This window comes from Doryrhamphus excisus, linkage group LG17 (assembly GCF_037039965.1).
Source record: "Doryrhamphus excisus strain RoL-2023G ecotype Guam linkage group LG17, RoL_Dexc_Guam_v1.1, whole genome shotgun sequence".
In the NCBI taxonomy this organism is placed as follows: Eukaryota; Metazoa; Chordata; class Actinopteri; order Syngnathiformes; family Syngnathidae; genus Doryrhamphus; species Doryrhamphus excisus.
The window spans coordinates 13,813,162-13,837,835 of record NC_136373.1 but is presented as its reverse complement, the minus strand read 5'-3'; the positions used below and the strand labels follow the sequence as shown (position 1 = coordinate 13,837,835).

The following is a 24,674-nucleotide window of genomic DNA, read 5'->3' as shown; positions in this document are numbered from 1 at the left end:
CATGTTATAATGCACAGAAAATGTGCCCTCCATTGTGGTTTTTCAAAAATGTATTCATTAATTAATTAGTGCTGTTTCGTGGTTGAATACGGTCTATTATTAGCTTAAAAAATATGCATATTTAAGCAAATTTTTTGCCTAAATTAAAAATTTTCAAGTATAAAAACACACGTGCTGGAAGATACAGCCATCCCAATGAGATCGAACATGTACAGTATATCAAACGATGTAACGTTTTAGAGTTTTTTTGTTTTTTTTAGAGGGATTTATCGTGTGTCTCAATGACTTTTGTTGTTATCTAGCTCATATTAACTTGTTTTTTCGTGTTATAATGCACAGAAAATGTGCCCTCCATTGTGGTTTTTCAAAAATGTATTCATTAATTAATTAGTGCTGTTTCGTGGTTGAATACGGTCTATTATTAGCTTAAAAAATATGCATATTTAAGCAAATTTTTTGCCTAAATTAAAAATTTTCAAGTATAAAAACACACGTGCTGGAAGATACAGCCATCCCAATGAGATCGAACATGTACAATATATCAAATGATGCAAAGTTTTAGAGTTGTTTTTTTAGAGGGATGATAGTGTGTCTCAATGACTTTTGTTGTTATCTAGCTCATATTAACTTGTTTTCTCGTGTTGTAATGCACAGAAAAGGGAAAGATTGTGGCTTCTATTGTGGTTTTTAAAAAACTTATTAATTAATTAGTGCTGTTTTGTGGTTGAATACGGTCTATTATTACCTTAAAAAAATGCATATTTAAGCAAATTGCATGTATTTTTTGCCTAAATTAAGAATTTTCAAGCATAAAAACACACGTGCTGGAAGACACAGCCATCCCAATGAGATTGAACATGTACAATATATCAATCGATGCAACGTTTTAGAGTTGTTTTTTTAGAGGGATTATAGTGTGTCTCAATGACTTTTGTTGTTATCTAGCTCATATTAACTTGTTTTCTTGTGTTATAATGCACAGAAAAGGGAAATATTGTGCCCTCTATCCTTTTTCAAAAATGTATTAATTAATTAATTAGGGCTGTTTCGTGGTTTAATACGGTCTATTATTAGCTTAAAAAAATATGCATATTTAAGCAAATTGCATGTATTTTTTGCCTACATTAAACATTTTCAAGCATAAAAACTCACGTGCTGGAAGACACAGCCATCCCAATGAGATCGAACATGTACAGTATATCAAACGATGCAACGTTTTAGAGTTTTTTTTATAGTGTGTCTCAATGACTTTTGTTGTTATCTAGCTCATATTAACTTATTTTCTCGTGTTATAATGCACAGAAAATGTGCCCTCTATTGTGGTTTTTAAAAAATTAATTAATTAATTAATTAGTGCTGTTTCGTGGTTGAATACGGTCTATTGTTAGCTTAAAAAATATGCATATTTAAGCAAATTGCACGTATTTTTCGCCTAAATTAAGAAATTTCAAGCATAAAAACACACGTGCTGGAAGACACAGCCATCCCAATGAGAGCGGACATGCCTGTGATGTACGGTATCTTTTCACAAAAAGTTGTCTCATCAGAAGATCATATTTTCCACATCACAGCATGTACAGTATATCAAACGATGCAACTTGTTGTTAGCTAGCTCCTATTAACTAGTTTTCTCGTGTTATAATGCACAGAAAAGGGAAAGATTGTGCCCTCTATTGTGGTTTTTCCACAAAGTAATTAATTAATTAATTAATTAGTACTGTTTAGTGGTTGAATACGGTCTATTATTAGCTTAAAAAATATGTATATTTAAGCAAATTGCATGTATTTTTTGCCTAAATTAAGAATTTTCAAGCATAAAAACACACGTGCTGGAAGACACAGCCATCCCAATGAGAGCGGACATGCCTGTGTATCTTTTCACAAAAATTTGGCTCGTCGGAAGATAATATTTTCCTGAAACTTATCTATGCCAGATCACAGCATGTACAGTATATCAAACGATGCAACATTTTTTTTTATTTTGTAGAGGGATTTATAGTGGAAATAGGTGTGTCCCAATGCCGTTTGTTGTTATCTAGCTCATATTAACTTGTTTTCTTGTGTTATAATGAACAGAAAAGGTAAAAATTGTGCCCTCTATTGTAGTTTTTCAAAGATTTATTAATTAATTAGTGCTGTTTCGTGGTTGAATACTGTCTATTATTAGTTTAAAAAAATGTGCATATTCAAGCAAATTGTATGTGGTTTTTTTTTGCCTAAATTAAGAATTTTCAAGCATAAAAATGGCTAAATGAACAAAAATAAAAATATAAGGCATTCAAAAGACATAGTTGGAAGTGTAATACAGTAGCTCTGACGTGTTGTGCTTAATTCAGTCCAATAGTACATACATTTTTGAATTAATTAATTAATTTTAGAAAAACTGCGATGGAGTGACGGAGCAAAGGATAATTGTAGAGGGTTTAAATTTTGTACAACTTATCAACACAAACCCTTGAAGTCAGCATATTACAAGAACGTAGCCAATAATTAGCGGTATCCATATTCCATATTCACTGTCATCAGGCAGAGCAGGGAATTAATACAGAGTATATCATGGGATATAAATGTCTTAGAGCGGCCTTTTATTGCGGCCAGCCTACGGTACCGGCTATGCAACGTTGTCTAATCAGGTCTCGGCAAAGGACAAGTGCTCACAAACACAGATTTTGTGTCTTGTGTACATGGTAGCGGTGCATTCATGGAAAAATGGAAAAGCAGGAAGCAAACCGTAATACGTGACAAGTGATGGGTGGGCTTTTCCGCTCGGCCTCTCTCTCTCTCGCTTCGGCTTGCCTGCCAGGGCCAGGAGATTGCATCATTAAAGAGGATGAAGTCATCCTGCAACAGACGGGTGGAACAGGTGCTGCAAATTTAATTTGGACAGGGTGGATGATGCCTGGAGGGGGGGGGGGAATAAATCTACAGCTATGACCTAAATGTCTCAGTGTTGTATGATTGCATTGTTTTTCTTTTTAACATAGCTATAATTAAATAGTACATCTTCTGTGGTTTTGTCCCAGTTGGGAACATTTTGTTTTCTTAGTCATGCGTTCCGCCATGGAGACCGTGGAGGTGCACGCACGGTTTTTCGAAAACAGAAACCATTGGCACACACAAGAAACGAAACCTCCATACAGCAGTGGGAGTCAGAAAGTCAATGCATGTCCCCCGCTTTTCTATCAGCGGGCTGTTATTAATGATGCGGCACGCTCTCTCTTTCTCGCTCGCCGGGCTGATGATACCGTTTGCTCTCTTCGGCGCCGTGAGATGATATGTGGGATTTACCACTGGCTTACCAACAAACAGCTTGAGCCTGGTCCGCCTCGGTTACTAAAAAAAAAATGTCTGTGTTGGCAGATCTTGGCAATGTGCACCCACCAAAACAAAACCAGCGTGAAAATATTAATGACAATGTGGACTATGGAGGTCCACAATAAGGGGGGAACGGTACATGAATGGATGCTTCCATCATAATAATTTTAATACATTTTAACTCAAAGACTCAACAGATAACTCCTACAGAAAAAATAAAAAAAAATTCAAGGCACATAGAATATTGTGTTCTATGGTTATAAACACATGGAAGCTAGCAAATCAAACATTAGACTCCTGTCTTCATTCATTCATTTTCTACCGCTTATCCTCAAGAGGGTCGCAGGGGGTGCTGGAGCCTATCCCAGCTGTCTTCAAACGAGAGGCGGGGTACACCCTGGACTGGTGGCCAGCCAATCACAGTTGAAACAATATTCATTCATTCATTTTCTACCGCTTATCCTCACAAGGGTCGCAGGGGGTGCTGGAGCCTATCCCAGGTGTCTTAGTGCGAGACGCAGGGTACACCATGGACTGGTCGCTAGCCAATCACAGTTGAAACAATATTCATTCATTCATTCATTTTCTACCGCTTATCCTCACAAGGGTCACAGGGGGTGCTGGAGCCTATCCCAGGTGTCTTAGTGCAAGAGGCGGGGTACACCCTGGACTGGTCGCTAGCCAATCACAGTTGAAACAATATTCATTCATTCATTCATTTTCTACCGCTTATCCTCACAAGGGTCGCGGGGGTGCTGGAGCCTATCCCAGCTGTCTTAGTGCAAGAGGCGGGGTACACCCTGGACTGGTTGCCAGCCAATCTCAGTTGAAACAATATCAATCTTTTTAATTTTAATTATAAGACATTGAAATCCTCCTGGGGCTGCACGAGTGGTTAGCTCGGAGACCTGAGTTCAATTCCACACTCGGCCATCCAAATTGTCCATAGGTATGAATGTGAGTGTGAATGGTTGTTTGTCTATATGTGCGCTGTGATTGGCTGGCCACCAGTCCAGGGTGTACCCCGCCTCTCGCACTAAGACAGCTGGGATAGGCTCCAGCACCCCCGCGACCCTCCAAGCTCAGACAGTTGCCATTCTAAAACCTTATTATTATCTGTACAGGTAATGTTTTAAGACCAAATTGCCACACAAGTATAAAGAGTTAACCAGTTAACCAGTGTACGATAAAAGCAAAGCAAAGTAAAATTACTCACCCTTTGAATGCTTCTGACGATCCACGAAATGGAGAAACAACAGGAAGGTCTTTGCTGGAATTAGAAAGTGTACCGAGCATTATCCATTTTTTGTTCTATGGTTGTCATCACAGTTTTTTTTTGTCAAAACAGATGCCCTCTAAAAACCACACAAAAAAAACAAATCCCCCTTGTATACTTTCATTCATTCTACCGCTTTTTTCCTCACGGGGGGTGCTGGAGCCTATCCCAGCTGTTTACACCAGCTGGTACACCCTGGACTGGTGGCCAGCCAATCACAGGGCACATATAGACAAACAACCATTCACACTCACATTCATACCTATGGACAATTTGGAGTCGCTAATTAACCTAGCATGTTTTTGGAATGTGGGAGGAAACCGGAGTACCCGGAGAAAACCCACGCATGCACGGGGAGAACATGCAAACTCCACACAGAGATGGCCGAGGGTGGGATTGAACCCTGGTCTCCTAGCTGTCAGGTCTGCGCTGTAACCACTCGATCACCGTGCAGCCCGTACATTAGGGATGGGCAAATATTTTGACTTGTGGGCCACATTGAGTTAATAAAATTACTAAATAATAAAATTTAATAATCTAAATAATAAATAAATAATAATCTAATAAATAATAATAATAAATAAAGAATCTAAATAATAATCTAATAAAATACAAAATTACTAAATAAGACCAGTTTGTATGTTAAAAGTTGAAATACCTAGAAAGCAACTGGCGGGCCGGATTCAAACACTTGGTGGGCCGCATGTGGCCCCCGGGGCCGTAGTTTGCCCACCCCTGTGTAAAATTTAGATGCTGTGTTAAAATATACATATAAAGTAAGATTTGCTGATGTTTGTTTGACTTTTGAGGCATATATTTCCATAAAATGTCAGTTTGAACTCTAAATTGGATCATTGGACCATTTTCTTTAATATGGCCAAAAACATGTTTGTTGACAATGACTGCTTGTACAAGTATGACTGTAGTATTTACATAGTGTTTAATAAACTGGATCAGATCCAGTTTGAGACCGAGTTAGACATTACAGCCTTGGTAAATTTCATTTCAAGCACATTCTATTTTATATATATATATATATATATATATAATATATTTTAGTATTGTGTCGCTGTTGTCTCTGCGTGATGTTTTTGTGCCGCTTTCATCCCAGCATCAGGAAGAGATGGATGTGATTTAACTCCAAATTGGGTCACAAACCAGCAGGAGGCTTTTTCCACACACACACGCGTGTGTGATGCACTGAGCTGGGGAAAAAAAATAAACAAAAAGTGAGCCTGTCAAAAGCGCTACTTGCTATTCACGCTTATCATGACAAGGACATCTAATCTGGTCCCACATCAGCCTTGCCGTCATGGAGGTCGGGTGAATCGTGCTCCTGATGGACTCCTATTGATTGAAGGTGGGGGTGTGGAGGGGGGGGGGGTTGCTGATACAGTTGCAGTCGCTCCGCATTGATTTTCTGCAAGTGCACTAGTGGAGAGCAGGCAAAATGAGAGAGGTTGGACCAGAGGGAGAGGCCAGGTTATCTTCTCAAATATCCGGAAGTACTTTTTCTTCATGACGCTGACCTTCCCCCCCTGTGCCAAAGATACTTGCTTCACAGGACAGCAACCTCAGCAAACATCTGCCCTGACGCTACACATACATTTTAAATTTTGAAACCGAAAACCCGATTGTGATGAGGAGCTACTTGTAAGAAAGCTGGCATGAGGTGAGCGTATCCTGCCAAAATGAGCATAGCAACAAGGGCCGGCGTCCAGAGAAGAGCTTTATTACTGGCAGCAGAGCGAAGTTATTTTAGAATGCAAGATGGTCGCAAAGCCCAAATGATAAACAAAGTAATAGTAACCACATCGGGGAGATGCGGCGTGCCATGTATTTTTTTGGTTTCCTCCGAGCACAGTGAGACATTTCCACAGAGCAGCTTTAGGAGGTAAAAAAAAAACAATGGCGCTATCACAAATTATGCACAACAAACAATTAAAAATTGAACAACCTTTAGATTTTCACTTGGCCCCCCCCATGGGTCAAAGTGGGCCCTTGAATGACATCAGACTGAACATGTCAACATTTCTATTTCAAAATATGATACATTTATCGAGAAAATTTGGAAACACAATTTTTTTTTTGCCACCAACTGCTTATAATTATCTGCCTTGAAATTTCCAAGAAACTCTCTCACTATCACAATACCGGCTGCACGGTGGACAAGTGGCCTCACAGCTACGAGACCCAATTTTAATTCCACCCTCGGCGATCTCTGTGTGGAGTTTGCATGTTCTCCCCGTGCATGCGTGGGTTTTCTCCGGGTACTCCGGTTTCCTACCACATTCCAAAAACATTCCAAAGATTTTCACTTGGCCCCCCATGGGTCAAAGTGGGCCCTTGAATGACATCAGACCGAACATGTCAACATTTCTATTTCAAAATATGATACATTTATCGAGAAAATTTGGAAACACAATTTTTTTTTTGCCACCAGCTGCTTATAATTATCTGCCTTGAAATTTCCAAGAAACTCTCTCACTATCGCAATACCGGCTGCACGGTGGACAAGTGGCCTCACAGCTACGAGACCCAATTTTAATTCCACCCTCGGCGATCTCTGTGTGGAGTTTGCATGTTATCCCCGTGCATGCGTGGGTTTTCTCCGGGTACTCCGGTTTCCTCCCACATTCCAAAAACATTCCAAAGATTTTCACTTGGCCCCCCATGGGTCAAAGTGGGCCCTTGAATGACATCAGACCGAACATGTCAACATTTCTATTTCAAAATATGATACATTTATCGAGAAAATTTGGAAACACCAGGCCATGTTGTTTTTTTTTTGCCACCAGCTGCTTATAATTATCTGCCTTGAAATTTCCAAGAAACTCTGATGCAAAATGGCTACAAAAGACCAGCATAAACGTTGGAATTTTTGACACTTCCAATTTGGTAGTTCCGTTGAAATTCTTTGTGTAGTTTTGTGTAATTTTGCTAACTCACTGTCACAATACCGGCTCCACGGTGGACGAGTGGCCTCACAGCTAGGAGACCCGATTTCAATTCCACCCTCGGCCATCTCTGTGTGGAATTTGCATGTTCTCCCTGTGAATGCGTGGGTTTTCTCCGGGTACTCCGGTTTCCTCCCACATTCCAAAAACATGCTAGGTTAATTAGCGACTCCAAATTGTCCATAGGTATGAATGTGAGTGTGAATGGTTGTTTGTCTATATATGACCCTTGTGAGGATAAGCGGTAGAAAATGAATGAATGCACAAAAATGTCTGTTCTTGATGTTGACTTTCTCCTCTGATTTAAAAGCTAAATTTGCAAAAAAGTGACTAGGGGTGTCAGCACCGATAATTATCGACCTGATATCAGCATAAAAATGCAAAATCGGTTGATATCATATCGGATTTTTTTCCCAATCATGAAAACCGATATTGGGTCCGATATGATACACATATGATACACATATCGGTATCGGAAATTTAGAGTTGGACAATATCGGTTTTCAAAACAAAAAATCGGACATCCCTAAAAGTAACTATTGTAATTATTCCACCTAGCTTAATCTCCCCTTCTCTCTTCAATTGCCACACAACATAATCCAGGTTTCGGCCCTAAATATGCCTCAATCACTTTATTAAACGCATTAAAAGCCGCATTGAGGTCGAGACCTCACAGCTCGGAGACCAGGGTTCAATTCCACCCTCGGCCATCTCTGTGTGGAGTTTGCATGTTCTCCTCGTGCGTGCGTGGGTTTTCTTCGGCTACTCCGGTTTCCTCCCACATTCCAAAAACATGCTAGGTTAATTAGCGATTCCAAATTGTCCATAGGTATGAATGTGAGTGTGAATGGTTGTTTGTCTATATGTGCCCTGTGATTGGCTGGCCACCAGTCCAGGGTGTACCCCACCTCTTGCCGGAAAAGACAGCTGGGATAGGCTCCAGCACCCCCACAACCCTCATGAGGATAAGCAGTAGAAAATGAATCAATGAACAAAAATTGATGTTGAAAATGTAAAATCGGTTGATATCATATCATCTAATCATGAAAACCGATCATACCAGTATCGGAAATTGAGAGTTGGATAATATCGTTTTTTTTTTTTCGACAAAAAAAAAAAAGCCAATATCGGACATCCTTAAAAGTAACTATTGTAATTATTCCAGCTAGCTTAATCTCCAGAACCCTCCCCTTTTCTCTTTAATTGCCACACAACACAATCCATGTTTCGGTCCTAAATATTCCTCAAACACTTTATTAAACGCATTAAAATCCGTATTGACTACCAAAGCTAGTACTCCTTTTCACACACAACTAAAAAAAAATCAGTGAAGAATAAAGACATAAATATGTAAAATGCTCTAAATTGTTCTGACATCTGGGAATCTTGGAACAGACTGTTCTACTATCGAGGTTCCAAAGTAGTGGGAATGATTTTCAAAAAACAAACTTTGCAGTGGTCAGCAGCAATTTACAATATACCGTCGTTGTCATGTGGAAAAAAAAAAATCTGCCAAGACGAGCAAAAGACAAGAATGCCAAAAAAACGAACACGGCTTATTATATGAACTGTACATACGAGTCAAAGGTTTTTGATTTGCTATGAATTTTAATTGGGACTTCAAACATTTATTGCTGCAGCCAACCCAGGCAGTACTTTCTCTTTGATCAAGCATCACTCTCACATTTTTTTTTTTCTTCGCACTTTCTTCCTTGGGGGGAACTTCTTTTTTTTTTTTTCTAATTGGCTCAGCAATGCTTGCAGCCTCTCTGTCGTCTTTCGCTCTATCTCTCCGAGTCCGTCTGCTAACATGAAAGCATCACGGTTATACAAAAGTTCACTGCATTTTTTTTTTTTAGAGTGCTTTCACACTTGTTTGGTTTAAAAGGAACGATGGTGCATTTTCTCTGCTGGTACAGTTTCTTTGGTCAAGTGTGGTTCTTGTCTTCCACTATGTTGCTTAGTTATCACTGTCTCTTTCATAGGAGATGTTCCTGTGACATGGTTAAGGACACCATTCATTCATTTTCTACCGCTTTTCCTCACGAGGGTTGCTTGGGGTGCTGGAGCCTATCCCAGCTGTCTTCAGGCGAGAGGCGGGGTACACCCTGAACCGGTCTCAAGCCAATCACAGGGCACATATAGACAAACAACCATTCACACTAACATTCATACCTATGGACAATTTGGAGTGGCTAATTAACCTAGCATGTTTTTTGGAATGCTTCTGATGATGTTTATTTTCACTTCTCTTGTGATGGCTTTGCTTTTCTCAGCCCAATTTCACCAGAAGAACCCGCATTAATTACTCTTGGTAGACATTCTGAAGCGCAAACAGTATACCATTGCACCCACTCAATTTAGAGGGAAAAAATTATTTGCACATATATAGTACACATTATATATATCAGTCATTTTACAAAGAATGCTAAAATCATCACACAGCAATCTAACACGCAAAATGTATACCTAAGAAACATACTAATACAATTAAAAAATAAAAAAGAACAATTTTAATGGTTTTGTATTGCATCAAAAATCATATTGGTACTTGTATTGTATATTTCCAAGCTACCGTTTGAGTGTTAAGTTGCTGTGTGATGAGTTTAGACACAGATTGTTACATTGAGTACTGACCTCCTGTGATTTCCAGTGGCTTGACAAGCACAAAGTGAGAAGCACAAAGAGGTAATGATGCAACTCCACAATAGAATAGAGCACATTTGGTGCGGTTTTAAGTAAAAAATATATTGGCATTTTATAAGCGCTCAGCCTGCTTCTTTTAATGCATGCGGACACGCTGTTTGGTTGCAAATTTTTTTGTGGTGTTATATTTGTAAAAAATATATATTTTTTCTTGTTTTTTTTTGTTTTGTGGAACGTTGTTTAGACATTTTGGCAAAATATATATGCCTAAATTTGAAATTAAATTGAACTTACCTATGTTCTGATTAATAAAGAACTAAAAAAGGTACAAACAAACTTTTTTTTCTGATGAAAGATGAGCGTCTAATATTCATGTCTATATAGCCCAAGAACAATTTGTAAAAATCATAAAAAATGGCTGTTCTTGAATGAGTTAATTAATTCATCAGGGTGCATATGTAACCACGAAACGACTTAACCCGGGGACCATCTCCACAAACTCATGATGAGCTTGTCAAGCCACCGGAAATCGCAGGAGGTCAATACTCAATGTAACAATCCGTGTCTGAACTCATCACACAGCAACTTAACACTCAAAAGGTAGCTTGGAAATATACAATACAAGTACTAATATGATTTTTTTGATGCAATACAAAACCATTTAAATGTTTTTTTAATTTTTAAATTGTATTAGTATATTTCTTAGGTATACCTTTTGCGTGTTAGATTGCTGTGTGATGATTTTAGCATTCTTTGTAAAATGACACAGTGAATCAGACTGTTATATTGACGCCATATTGTTGTTTTTGTCTGTGAGTGCAGCCGTAGCCTTCATTTGTGCTGATTCTAGACCTAACCCCCCCACCCCCTGCTTTCTCTCTGGGCTGTGTTTTTAATGTAGTGAAGTGGCTCATCGGTCAATGAGCTTGAATTAACACCTGACTCCCTGTTTGTTCCTCAGTGTGCGCTCCCCGGGGTCCTCCCCGAGGCAGAGGCACCATTCCACGATCAATAACAAACATCTAAGAAGGATGCCTCTGGGGGGGGCGGACGGCGGGGATTGTAGAGGAAGCTATATTTTTATATACAGTATATTTATTAGATTTTATTTATTTACATCCACGGTGCCTCCCAGCAAACAGGCAGTATAAACTTAATGGCTTTTAGCCATCGACTTAAAGAGTCTTTTTTAACCGTGATAGATCTTTCTCGGGTTTGAGGTTTGTCGATATCCTTTTAAGCCGCTTCAATTCTCCCGTGCATTAAGCTGAACTTTTCTGTTTTGATATCACGCCCTCGCTCAGTGACTCCATTCTCCTGCTTTATTGATAAAGTGCATCTAACAATTATCCGTGGCCCGCTCGCCCCCCCCACCCGGATCGCTATTATCTGTCACTGGGTTTGTATCGACTCCTCCTCATCATTCCCCTCATCATTCTCCCCTCCTCCGCAGGGCCTGGCCATGAGCGAGGTGAACGGGCCCGGCCTTCAGGTGGCAGAACCGCAGATTGCAATGTTCTGCGGCCGTCAGCTGCTGCATATGAACCCGCAGACGGGACAGTGGGAGCCGGATCCTCAGGGCCGCAAGGACTGCTTCAAAGATCCCAGTGAAATATTGTCTTACTGTCAGGAGGTAGGCGGTGTGACTTCACAATATATATTATTACTTTTTCTGTAATTTGAGGTACCCGACACCTACTCTATCTGATCAATATATTAAAACATATACACTAAAACAGGGGTCGGCAACCTTTACTATAAAAAGAGCCATTTTACCATTTTACCCCAAAGAAAAATAGCCTGGAGCCTCAAAAAATACGTTTAAAACAACACTGGGGGGGGGGGGATTTGGGGGTATCAACGTAGTTCAGATAAGAAAAGACGAGTTGGAGTACTCTTGCTAGTACACTTACATAAATGTATGTGTAAACTACTGTAAATTTACCTGATTTGTTTACTCTGGCGCCCATGCAGCTGTTTTTAAAATGTCAAATATCTCTGGGAAAGTTGTGGACTCCTATAGAGCAGCTATACACAATAACCCGCATAGAAAGCTTTTTAGATTTTCCAGAATCTGCACCTATTCCACAGCTGTATTTCCTTGGATTTGTGCAGCCTGTCAAAACGGTCGGTTTAAATTTATTTATTCTGTTTTTTAAATATCAAATATTTTTGGGAAAGTTGTGGACTCCTATAGAGCAGCTACACACAATAACCCGCATAGAAAACTTTTTAGATTTTCCAGAATCTGCACCTATTCCAGCTGTATTTTCTTGGATTTGTGCAGCCCGCCAAAACGGTTGGTTTAAATTTATTTATTCTGTTTTTTAAATATCAAATATCTCTGGGAAAGTTGTGGACTCCTATAGAGCAGCTACACACAATAACCCGCATTGAAAACTTTTTAGATTTTCCAGAATCTGCACCTATTCTAGTATGTATTTTCTTGGATTTGTGCTGCCCGCCTAAACGGTCGGTTTAAATTTATTTATTCTTTTTTTAAAATATCAAATATCTCTGGGAAAGTTGTGGACTCCTATAGAGCAGCTACACACAATAACCCGCATAGAAAACTTTGTCAAATATCTCTGGGAAAGTATTACTTATTTTCCTTCATGTTTACCTGTGTGAGAGAGAACTGAATAGCATCCTGTCTGCTCATGCAATCAGTCAGAACTCGCTCAGGATGCATTCATGGTCTCACACAAAGTTGGATTTTTAAAAAAAAATGATTAATTACAAAGACGTGCATTTTCCCCACTTTAAAAAATATTCAAGCATTACAAAGGGAGCCACAATAAAGAGACCACATGCGGCTCTGGAGCCGCGGGTTGCTGACCCCTGCACTTGAAGAATGCTGGTCTGATGGGATATACTGTACAATAATGTTTAAAAAAATTATTATATTATTATGATTGGGTGATTATAATATAATATATAATAATGTATATAATTAATAATATATATTATATAATATAATAGTTGTATATATTTGTATATTATATTATACAAATATTTGTATATAATATATTATTTTATATATTATATATTATTATATTATATTATATATTTAAATTATATAATATATTACATATTATATTATATTATTATTATTATATATCTTATTATATCTAGTAGCAAAGGCAAACAGGCGCCATCTGCTGGCCAATGTAGGTATAGCAGCTCTTGACATTTTTTTCATTGCACACAATATATTATTGTCAGTTAGAGTGTGTGTGTGCCTTTAAATGAAAGCGGTGAGATGTTAAATTAGAAATAGTCAAAGACAGGAACAGTCATTAAGATCTTAATACCGTCATGTCTAACGAGGCATCGGACAGAGGAGGTCTTGCATGGTGTCGCAAAGGTGCATGAGTCATTCCCCTGATGTAGTCTTCTCCCTACACCCAAGAACTACAGTTTGACCCTCCTCTTTCGTTCTGTCCTCTGACCAAATGTTCCCTCTTTCCATCCTCTCTCCACGCTTCCCTCTCCTCTACCCATCCATCTATCTGTCTCTACTTCATCTCTGCATGGACCCGCACGACCAGATGTACCCAGCGCTTTCCATCTCCCACGTAGAGGAGGCAAAAAGTCCTGTGAACATCCCTTACTGGTGTAAGAAAGGCTGGAGCCACTGTCAGGCACGCCCCTTCATAGTGGTGCCCTTTCGTTGCCTAGGTAAGAATGACACAGACTACTACGTTGTTTTACGTTCAAATAACTTATTACAGCATCAATCCTACAAATCATGACTTGTATGGTCATATCATCTCATACTTTGGTACGTGACAAAAAAAAAACTTTAACTATATTAGGAAAGCAGGAAGTGAACAAATGTAACAGCAATATGATCTCAGGGAAGAAGTACATTTGAAACACTTCTATGCTAGGACTACGCTAAAAAGCCATTCAGTATGTGGAATCAAACTACTATATAAAAATATTCATTTATTTTTCAAAAAAATTTCTCATAAAAAATATATTTAAAAATAAAAAAATATATTTTTTTATTTAAAAAATATATTTTTTATATATTTTTTTAATAAAAAATATTTTTTATTAAAAAAAACTTCATCTATATTAGGAAAGCAGGAAATGAACAAATGTATCAGTTACTGATTGGATGGTCATATCACCTCATACTTTGGTACAGGACAAAAAATAAAATAAAATAAAATGGGAAAGCAGGAAGTGAACAAATGTAACAGTTACTGATTGTAAAAGTACCAGATGGAGGGGTAGGATTTAATAAGCTTTGCTTCTTCCTACTCCTTTTGGACATGTGGAACTGTGAACTGATTATGTGATGCATTCAATTGTAATCTGATGCATGTTCAAATGAAATAAAACCATTACCATAATATGTGAACTTTGAACAAAAATATATCCAGCATGGCCTCATGGGCGTATAAAAGTACCTCAAACACACCTTTCCAAAATCTTGTATTTTTTTTATCTTTGCCTTTTAATTATTCGGTACTACATTAACCATGCAATAAACTGTGCAATAAATCTGTATACAGTGTATAACTTCTCTACCCTGATTATATTATTTTATATTAAACTACACTGCATTATTGATAGAAATCAAGAAATATGGAAATATGATCTGGGTTCGAATCTCCGCTTGGGCATCTCTGTGTGGAGATTGCATGTTCTTGTGTATTCCGGTTTCCTCCCACATTCCCAAAACATGCTAGGTTAATTAGCGACTCCAAATTGTCCATAGGTATGAATGTGAGTGTGAATGGTTGTTTGTCTATATGTGCCCTGTGATTGGCTGGCGACCAGTCCAGGGTGTACCCCACCTCATATATATATCACTATATTGACAGTTACTATGGTACCCATTATGTCATTGTATTTTCATATCACCTCGTACTTCGGTACGGGACATAAAATAAAATAAAATAAAATAAAATAAAATAAAATAAAATAAAATAAAATAAAATAAAATAAAATAAAATAAAATAAAATAAAATAAAATAAATTCTGCCCGTGTATGCGTGGGTTTTCTCCGGGTATTCCGGTTTCCTCCCACATTCCAAAAACATGCTAGGTTAATTAGCGACTCCAAATTGTCCATAGGTATGAATGTGAGTGTGAATGGTTGTTTGTCTATATGTGCCCTGTGATTGGCTGGCCACCAGTCCAGGGTGTACCCCGCCTCTCAAAATATTTGCCCCGGCAAAATAGAGTGTGTGCTACAAGTTTATTTCCATGTTGGTGCAGAGGGTGAGTACGTGAGCGAGGCCCTGCTGGTTCCGGACCGATGCCGTTTCCTCCACCAGGAGCAGATGGACGCGTGTGAGAGTTACGTATACTGGCACAACATCGCCAAGGAGGTGAGTATATATATATATATATATATATATATATATATGTGTGTGTACGTATATGCTGGTTCGCTAATTTATGCTGTGAATCAACGATGTGTGAAGGCGTGCACTGCAGATAATCTGGAGCTCCACAGCTATGGGATGCTTTTGCCTTGCGGAGAAAATTTCCGTGGTGTGGAGTACGTGTGCTGCCCAGGTCGAAGCAGTTCCAGCAGTAAAGCGGAAATCGAGGAGAGGGAACTACTCACTGGCCACCAGACACTCAATTCAGTGTAAGACACCACTCGTAGGATCCAACATGGAGGATGTTATGATTTATGACAACACGCCTTGTACTTCTGTACAGAATCAAGGTAACAGCACCCACCCCAAGCCCTTCCCCCGATCAGGATCTGTATGAGACAGACATGGAGGAAGAGGATGATGAGGTGGTAGAGGAAGACGATGAGGAGGAGGAAGAAGATGAGGATGAGGTCGATGAGGAACCGGTGGAGGTGGAGGATGAGGAGGAGCCAATCGCTGTGAGGAACCCAGAGAAGTACGAATACCCCATCGACTCCGGTCCCTACCAGACCTCTGACTACGTGGACTCGTATGAAAAAAGCTACAAGCCCACAACCTCGGCCCCTCTGAAAGGAGACAGCGGTACTTGAACTCATCTTATGTACACACTACTATACTACTATACCCATTATGTCATTGGATGGTCATATCACCTTGTATTTATTATTATTATTATTTATTATTATATTATTTTTTTTATCTCATAAAAAATATTTTTTTTATTTTAAAAATATATTTTTTTATTTAAAAATATTTTTTTATTTAAAAAATATATTTTTTATTGAAAAAGACGTAATCTATATGAGGAAAGCAGGAAGTGAACAAATGTATCACTTACTGATTGGATGGTCATATCCCCTTGTACTTCGGTACAGGACAAAAAATAAAATAAAATAAAATGGGAAAGCAGGAAGTGAACAAATGTAACAATTACTGATTGTAAAAGTACCAGATGGAGGGGTAGGATTTAATAAGCTTTGCTTCTTCCTACTCCTTTTGGACATGTGGAACTGTGAACTGATTATGGAATGCATTCAATTACTTGAACTCATCTTATGTACACACTACTATACTACTTGGTTACTTCAGAACACTGAACTGAACTGCAACATCCCTGACTTTTGAATACTTAATTATAGGGAAAAGTTAGGGCAATCCAAGTCAGGGGCCCCCCAAAACAAGTAATTATTAAAAAATGAAAAGAGAGGACCAAACATATTTTTTTTATGGCTGCACCGCTGCTATTGGCTCTATGATCTGAAAAATTAAACCATAAAATCACCTCAATTTGGACAAAAAATAATTTTACTTACTTTTTCAAGAGAACATATATTAAAGGGGACCTATTGTGTTCATTTTTCGACCCTTTGTATTGAGTTGTGGACTCCTATAGAGCAGCTACACACAATAACCCGCATAAAAAACTTTTTAGATTTTCCAGAATCTGCACCTATTCCAGCTGTATTTCCTTGGATTTATGCTGCCCGCCAAAACGGTTGTTTTACATTTATTTATTCTGTTTTTAAAATGTCAAATATCTCTGGGAAAGTATTACTTATTTTACTTAATGTTTACTTAATTTGGACAAAAACGCATTTTACTTAGAACATATTAAAAGGGACCTATTGTGTTAATTTTTCGACCCTTTGTATTGAGTTGTGGACTCCTATAGAGCAGCTACACACAATAACCCCCATAGAAAACTTTTTAGATTTTCCAGAATCTGCACCTATTCCAGCTGTATTTCCTTGGATTTGTGCTGCCCGCCAAAACGGTCGGTTTAAATTTATTTATTCTGTTTTTAAAATGTCAAATATCTCCGGGAAAGTACAAGCCCACAACCTCGGCCCCTCTGAAAGGAGACAGCGGTACTTGAACTCATGTTATGTACACACTACTATCATTTTCCAACCCTTTGTATTGAGTTGTGGACTCCTATAGAGCAGCTACACACAATAACCCGCATAGAAAACTTTTTAGATTTTCCAGAATCTGCACCTATTCCAGCTGTATTCACACTACTATCATTTTCCAACCCTTTGTATTGAGTTGTGGACTCCTATAGAGCAGCTACACACAATAACACCCATAGAAAACTTTTTAGATTTTCCAGAATCTGCACCTATTCCAGCTGTATTTCCTTGGATTCGGTTTAAATTTATTCCAACCACGGCCCGCCTCCGGGTCACACGGCGATTACTGATATTGATCGATCAGAGCACCCCTAATGCCGACTTGGTGCGTCCCGTGCTTTGATTTTGTGAATTATTTTACATTTTCTGCTAACTAAAACTATGCAAGGTGGCGGTTACTTTATATTTATATAAATGTCCTATAAAGCTTACCTCAATAGAAATGACTATGGAGTTAAATAATAAGATAATATTTAGCCAAGCTTTTTCCTTATTATTATTATTTTTAATTTTCCAGCCTGCAACTCATTGCTGCCTCTAACAGGTCAGTCCTGGTACTACATCAGGGGTCATTTGAATGATTGTGGGTGGACTGATGGTTAAGTGTGGCGTGTATGTTGCTTTATTATATGACATGGTAAATAATAAAATCTAAATTCATAATGTCAGGTAAGTTGCAGTTGTGCAGTGCTATGAGTTTTGTTTTAATTTGTATTATATATATATATATATATATATATATATATATATATATATTATATATATTTATATATATTTTTTTTTAATTTACACAAGCAAACACATGCAGTCCCAAGATGACGGTATTAATATTTGAATTATAAGAGCAACTAATTTATTTTTTCCCTCCCTTGCAGTCACTACCCCCCGGCCCACAGATGGCGTCGATGTTTATTTTGAGCGACCAATCGATGACACAGAGCATGCCAACTTCCTGCGTGCCAAAACAGACCTGGAGGAGCGGCGAATGAAGCGCATCAATGAGGTGACTATTGAAAAAAAGCCAATTTCCTTTTTTTTTGGACGCTACATCAGATGTGATTGGTAAAATAAAATAAAATAAAATAAAATAAAATAAAATAAAATAAAATAAAATAAAATAAAATAAAATAAAATAAAATAAAATAAAATAAAATAAATTTTCCCTGTGCATGCGTGGGTTTTCTCCGGATACTCCGGTTTTCTCCCACATTCCAAAAACATGCTAGGTTAATTGGCGACTCCAAATTGTCCATAGGTATGAATGTGAGTGTGAATGGTTGTTTGTCTATATGTGCCCTGTGATTGGCTGGCCACCAGTCCAGGGTGGACCCCGCCTTTTGCCTGAAGACAGCTGGGATAGGCTCCAGCACACCCCGCAACCCTTGTGAGGATAAGCGGTTGAAAATGAATGAATGAAAATAAAATAAAATAAAATAAAATAAAATAAAATAAAATAAAATAAAATAAAATAAAATAAAATAAAATAAAATAAAATAAAATAAAATAAAATAAAATAAAATAAAATAAAATAAAATACTCCTCTACTCCTTTTGGAGATGTGGAACTGTGAACTGATTATGTGATGCATTCAATTGTAATCTGATGCATGTTCAAATGAAATAAAACCATTACCATAAAATGTCTTTAAAATGATTTCTTAGATCATGAAAGAATGGGCAGAGGCAGACAACGAGTCAAAGAATCTTCCTAAATCAGAACAGCAAGCCCTCAATGAGGTAAGCTAATAATAATAATAATAATATGATGAATAGACTTGATAGGATTTGGACTTTTTTCATTAGATTCTATCTATTCTATTCTTGTGTGTAGCACTTCCAGTCTGTGCTGCAGACTTTGGAAGAGCAAGTTGCCGGCGAGAGACAGAGGCTGGTGGAGACTCACCTGGCCAGAGTGGAGTCCATTCTCAACAACAACCGCCGCCTGGCCCTGGAGAACTACCTGACCGCCGTACAGTCTGACGAGCCACAGGTAAAAGACGGTCATCCATCCTCCGTGGCGTCTGGCTTCCGTTTTGAAGGTATCTCACGTTGTCCGTTGTGCGTTCCTCGCAGCCGGAGCGCGTGCTGCAGGCGCTGAAGCGATACATGGCCGCCGAACAGAAGGACCGCAGACACACACTCAGGCACTACCAGCACATTGTCGCCGTCGACCCTCAGAAGGCTGAGCAGATGAAATTCCAGGTGCGTATGCTTTGAAAGCGATGATGAAAATAACATAAAGCAGATACGTAACTCTTTGAAATGCCATCAATGTTCTCGTTTTTTTTTGCCAACTCATCTTTTCTTCTCTTCTGGGTTGAATTCGGGGGCCCCCGATCCGCCGAGACTTCCTGTTAGGGCTCAAAGTTAACTCCTGTTTTTGTCAGGTGTACACTCACCTTCATGTGATCGAGGAGCGGATGAACCAGAGTCTGGCGCTGCTCTACAAGGATCCCATCTTGGCCGAAGAGCTCCATGATGACATCCGTAAGAGGAAAAAAAATGTTTTTTTTGGGATATGTTTGAATTCTCTCGTTATTAAAGACGGGATTTTTGCTTGCCTGTAGAAGAGCTGGTGCGTGCAGAGCGGGGGGACATCAGTGAGCTCATGACCACCTCCTTCTCCGAGACCCACACCACAGAAGAGCTTCTGCCCGCCGAGAGCGAGGAGGAGAAGGATGACGAGGAAGAAGAGGAGAGAGAATTCCAGAACAGACCTTATCCTCCCCACGTTGGTACGTACGGTGTCTCTTGAACGCAGCACATTGAACGTGTATGCTAGTTCTGCTTTTTCTAATTCCTCTCTTCTTTTTCTTTTCTCCATCAACAAAGAACTCCAGTCTAATAAGAAAGGTGAGCTTTTCATTACATCAAAAAATGGGAGACCACACATGGAGAACATCTATTCAAAGAATGGGAATATAGACAAACAACCATTCACACTCACATTCATACCTATGGACAATTTGGAGTCGCTAATTAACCTAGCATGTTTTTGGAATGTGGGAGGAAACCGGAGTACCCGGAGAAAACCCACGCATGCACGGGGAGAAACATGCAAACTCCACACAGAGATGGCCGAGGGTGGGATTGAACTTGGGTCTCCTAGCTGTGAGGCCTGCGTGCTAACCACTAGTCCGCCGTGCAGCCTATTTTGTAACATTCATTCATTTTTCTACCACTTTTCCTCACGAGGGTCGCGGGGTTTGCTGGAGCCTATCCCAGCTGTCTTCAGGCAAGAGGCGGGATACACTGGTCGCCAGCCAGCCAATCACAGGGCACATATAGACAAACAACCATTCACACTCACATTCATACTAATACTAATACATTCATACTAATTCATAATAATGGCCCATAGTTCCCAAATTGATATCCTTTTTTTCCTTATAGATCAAAACATATTTCTATCTGCGATCAATTCTAAGTTAACTATGGACAAAATGTGATTAATCACGATCAAATAATTTAATCGACTGACAACCCTAAAAATTATACAAAATTTGTTTGTTCAGCACTTGATCAAAAATTGGGAATCGTTTAAGACGGATGGTCGGCAGAACTCCAGGATGTATTTTAAGATGTGTAGCGAAGCCTCTCCCCCTGTGACCAAGTAAAAAAAGTGAAAAATAGTCATCCAAAAATATGCTTGCTGACTGTATTATTATTATTATTATTATGAAATAATGGCCCATAGTTCCCAAATTGATATCCTTTTTTTCCTTATAGATCAAAGTTAACTATGGACAAAATGTGATTAATCACGATCAAATATTTTATATCGATGGACAGCCCTAAAAATTATACAAAATTTGTTTGTTCGGCACTTGATCAAAAATTGGGAATCGTTTAAGACGGATGGTCGGCAGAACTCCAGCATGTATTTTAAGATGTGTAGCAAAGCCTGTCCCCCGTGACCAAGTAAAAAAAGTGAAAAATAGTCATCCAAAATATGCGTGCTGGAACCGAAATTTGTAAAAATATGCACCCCTGCTGTGTTGTCTGTGCCCCAAGGTTTAAAGTTTAAAGCCATCAAAACACCCGCTGCAACTTTAGGATGTTTAGTCGAATCGCTATGAAATTTGTTACGGACATGTACGATCACTTGGCCGCCATTAGCCAAAACGTCTTTGCAGGAGTCCACAAGTGGGACTTAGTAAGCGACTTTGTCTCATGGTTAGTTCAATGACTATGAGAGTATTGGGTAAATGTGCTGATGATGATGTGTTTTCAACAGATGAATATGATTATAGCACATCAGAGCGGGGTCCTACTTACGAATACGAGGAGAAGGTAAAGGTAATCTTTTTCCGTTTGCGATATTCAAAGCTTACGCCATTAATCCCATACGGTTCTCGTGTCTAACTCTTCCTGTCGTCGTAGATCAACACCTCCGTGGAACTCAAGCAGGTTGTCTACAAGCCCGACGAGATCGAGAGAGATGAACTGGTGAGGGTCGAGTCCACAATCAGGATGACGAATGACGGATAAATTGGGTGGTCACCTGTTGACATTATTATTATTATTATCATTATTATTATTATTATTATTATTATTATTATTATTATTATTATTAAATAATGGCCCATAGTTCCCAAATTGATATCCATTTTTTTATAGATCAAAGTTAACTATGGACAAAATGTGATTAATCACGATCAAATATTTTAATCGATTGACAGCCCTAAAAATTAAACAAAATTTATTTGTTCAGCACTTGATCAAAAATTGGGAATCGTTTAAGACAGATGGTCGGCAGAACTCCAGGATGTATTTTAAGATGTGTAGCGAAGCCTGTACCCCTGTGACCAAGTAATAAAAGTGAAAAATAGTCATCCAAAAATATGCTTGCTGACTGTATTATTATTATTATTATTATTATTATTATTAAATAATGGCCCATAGTTCCCAAATTGATATCCATTTTTTTATAGATCAAAGTTAACTATGGACAAAATGTGATTAATCACGATCAAATATTTTAATCGATTGACAGCCCTAAAAATTAAACAAAATTTATTTGTTCAGCACTTGATCAAAAATTGGGAATCGTTTAAGACGGATGGTCGGCAGAACTCCAGGATGTATTTTAAGATGTGTAGCGAAGCCTGTACCCCTGTGACCAAGTAATAAAAGTGAAAAATAGTCATCCAAAAATATGCTTGCAGACTGTATTATTATTATTATTATTATTATTATTAAATAATGGCCCATAGTTCCCAAATTGATATCCATTTTTTTATAGATCAAAGTTAACTATGGACAAAATGTGATTAATGACGATCAAATATTTTAATCGATTGACAGCCCTAAAAATTAAACAAAATTTATTTGATCAGCACTTGATCAAAAATTGGGAATCGTTTAAGACGGATGGTCGGCAGAACTCCAGGATGTATTTTAAGATGTGTAGCGAAGCCTGTACCCCTGTGACCAAGTAAAAAAAGTGAAAAATAGTCATCCAAAAATATGCTTGCTGACTGTATTATTATTATTAAATAATGTCCCATAGTTCCCAAATTGATATTCATTTTTTTATAGATCAAAGTTAACTATGGACAAAATGTGATTAATCACGATCAAATATTTTAATCGATGGACAGCTTGCTTGCTGACTGTATTATTAAATAATGGCCCATAGTTCCCAAATTGATATCCTTTTTCTTCCAACAGCAACCTGACGCCTTGGAGACGTTCAACCGTGGCGCCATGGTTGGTCTGCTGGTGGTGGCGGTGGCCATCGCCATGGTGATGGTCATCAGTCTGTTGCTGGTGCGCAGGAAGCCGTACGGCACCATCAGCCACGGCATCGTCGAGGTAGGATCTTTGAAATAAGATATCGATATCTGATATCGGCTGTGTGGACAGCCCGTAAAAAACGCCACAAAGTGGCCAAGTTGGCAACACTGAACCCTCATGCTACATCTTCTTATTTTCTGGTAGACCAGGTGGATTATAAAGTGTGTATGGGGAAACAGTGGTGCTAACATTACCATCACATTTTAAAACGAGGCCTTTTATCTTCATTTTTGGTCATTTGTATTGAGTTGTGGACTCCTGTAGAGCAGCTACACACAATAACTCGCTCAAAAGCTTTTTTGATCTTCCGGGTTCTGCACCTCTTTCTGCAACATTTCCATGGATTTCATGTTTCCCACCAAAACGGTCAGTTTAATTTCGTGATTGGTCACACTCCCGAGCACTCCTGAGGACTTCCGGACAGCTGTCGAGTTCATTTTGTCCAATTACGTACAAGCCTGTCCCCCCCCCCGTCACCAAGTAAAAAAAGTGAAAAATAGTCACCCAAAAATAAGCTTGCTGACTGTATTATTATTATGAAATAATGGCCCATTGTTCCCAAATTGATATCCTTTTTTTCCTTATAGATCAAAACATATTTCTATCTGCGATCAATTCTAAGTTAACTATGAACAAAATGTGATTAATCACGATCAAATAATTTAATCGACTGACAACCCTAAAAATTATACAAAATTTGTTTGTTCAGCACTTGATCAAAAATTGGGAATCATTTAAGACGGATGGTCGGCAGAACTCCAGGATGTATTTTAAGATGTGTAGCGAAGCCTGTCCCCCTGTGACCAAGTAAAAAAAGTGAAAAATAGTCATCCAAAAATATGCTTGCTGACTGTATTATTATTGTTATTATTATTATTATTATTAAATAGTTCCCAAATTTATATCCTTTTTTTCCTGTTAGATCAAAGTTAACTATGGACAAAATGTGATTAATCACGATTAAATATTTTAATCGATTGACAACCCTAAAAATTAAACAACATTTTTTGTTCAGCACTTGATCAAAATTTGGGAATCGTTTAAGACGGATGGTCAGCAGAACTCCAGGATGTATTTTAAGATGTGTAGCGAAGCCTGTCCCCCTGTGACCAAGTAAAACAAGTGAAAAATTGTCATCCAAAAATATGCTTGCTGACTGTATTATTATTATTATTATTATTATTATTAAATAATGGCCCATAGTTCCCAAATTGATATCCTTTTCCTTATAGATCAAAGTTAACTATGGACAAAATGTGATTAATCACAATCAAATATTTTAATCGATTGACAGCCCTAAAAATTATACAAAATTTGATTGTTCAGCACTTAATCAAAACTTGGGAATCGTTTAAGATGGATGG

The 24,674-nt window shown here is 38.3% G+C and overlaps 1 protein-coding gene across 4 annotated transcripts in view; it reads left to right on the top strand.

Moving 5' to 3' along the window:
• The window catches only part of aplp1 (amyloid beta (A4) precursor-like protein 1), a 49,367-nt gene that overhangs the window by 20,763 nt on the left and 3,930 nt on the right, over positions 1 to 24,674 (top strand). For 2 of the 4 annotated variants that reach the window (XM_058084141.2, XM_058084142.2), the window contains exons 2-16: positions 11,648 to 11,827; positions 13,746 to 13,875; positions 15,430 to 15,542; positions 15,639 to 15,808; positions 15,883 to 16,181; positions 18,388 to 18,515; positions 19,174 to 19,248; positions 19,343 to 19,501; positions 19,585 to 19,713; positions 19,899 to 19,998; positions 20,079 to 20,246; positions 20,344 to 20,364; positions 21,749 to 21,804; positions 21,895 to 21,960; positions 23,185 to 23,328. In XM_058084141.2, the coding sequence (XP_057940124.2) occupies positions 11,648 to 11,827; positions 13,746 to 13,875; positions 15,430 to 15,542; positions 15,639 to 15,808; positions 15,883 to 16,181; positions 18,388 to 18,515; positions 19,174 to 19,248; positions 19,343 to 19,501; positions 19,585 to 19,713; positions 19,899 to 19,998; positions 20,079 to 20,246; positions 20,344 to 20,364; positions 21,749 to 21,804; positions 21,895 to 21,960; positions 23,185 to 23,328 (1,938 nt within the window). Of the gene's footprint in view, positions 1 to 11,647; positions 11,828 to 13,745; positions 13,876 to 15,429; positions 15,543 to 15,638; positions 15,809 to 15,882; positions 16,182 to 18,387; positions 18,516 to 19,173; positions 19,249 to 19,342; positions 19,502 to 19,584; positions 19,714 to 19,898; positions 19,999 to 20,078; positions 20,247 to 20,343; positions 20,365 to 21,748; positions 21,811 to 21,894; positions 21,961 to 23,184; positions 23,329 to 24,674 lie in introns of all 4 variants that reach the window. The other 2 variants (XM_058084139.2, XM_058084140.2) reach the window with 1 other exon arrangement.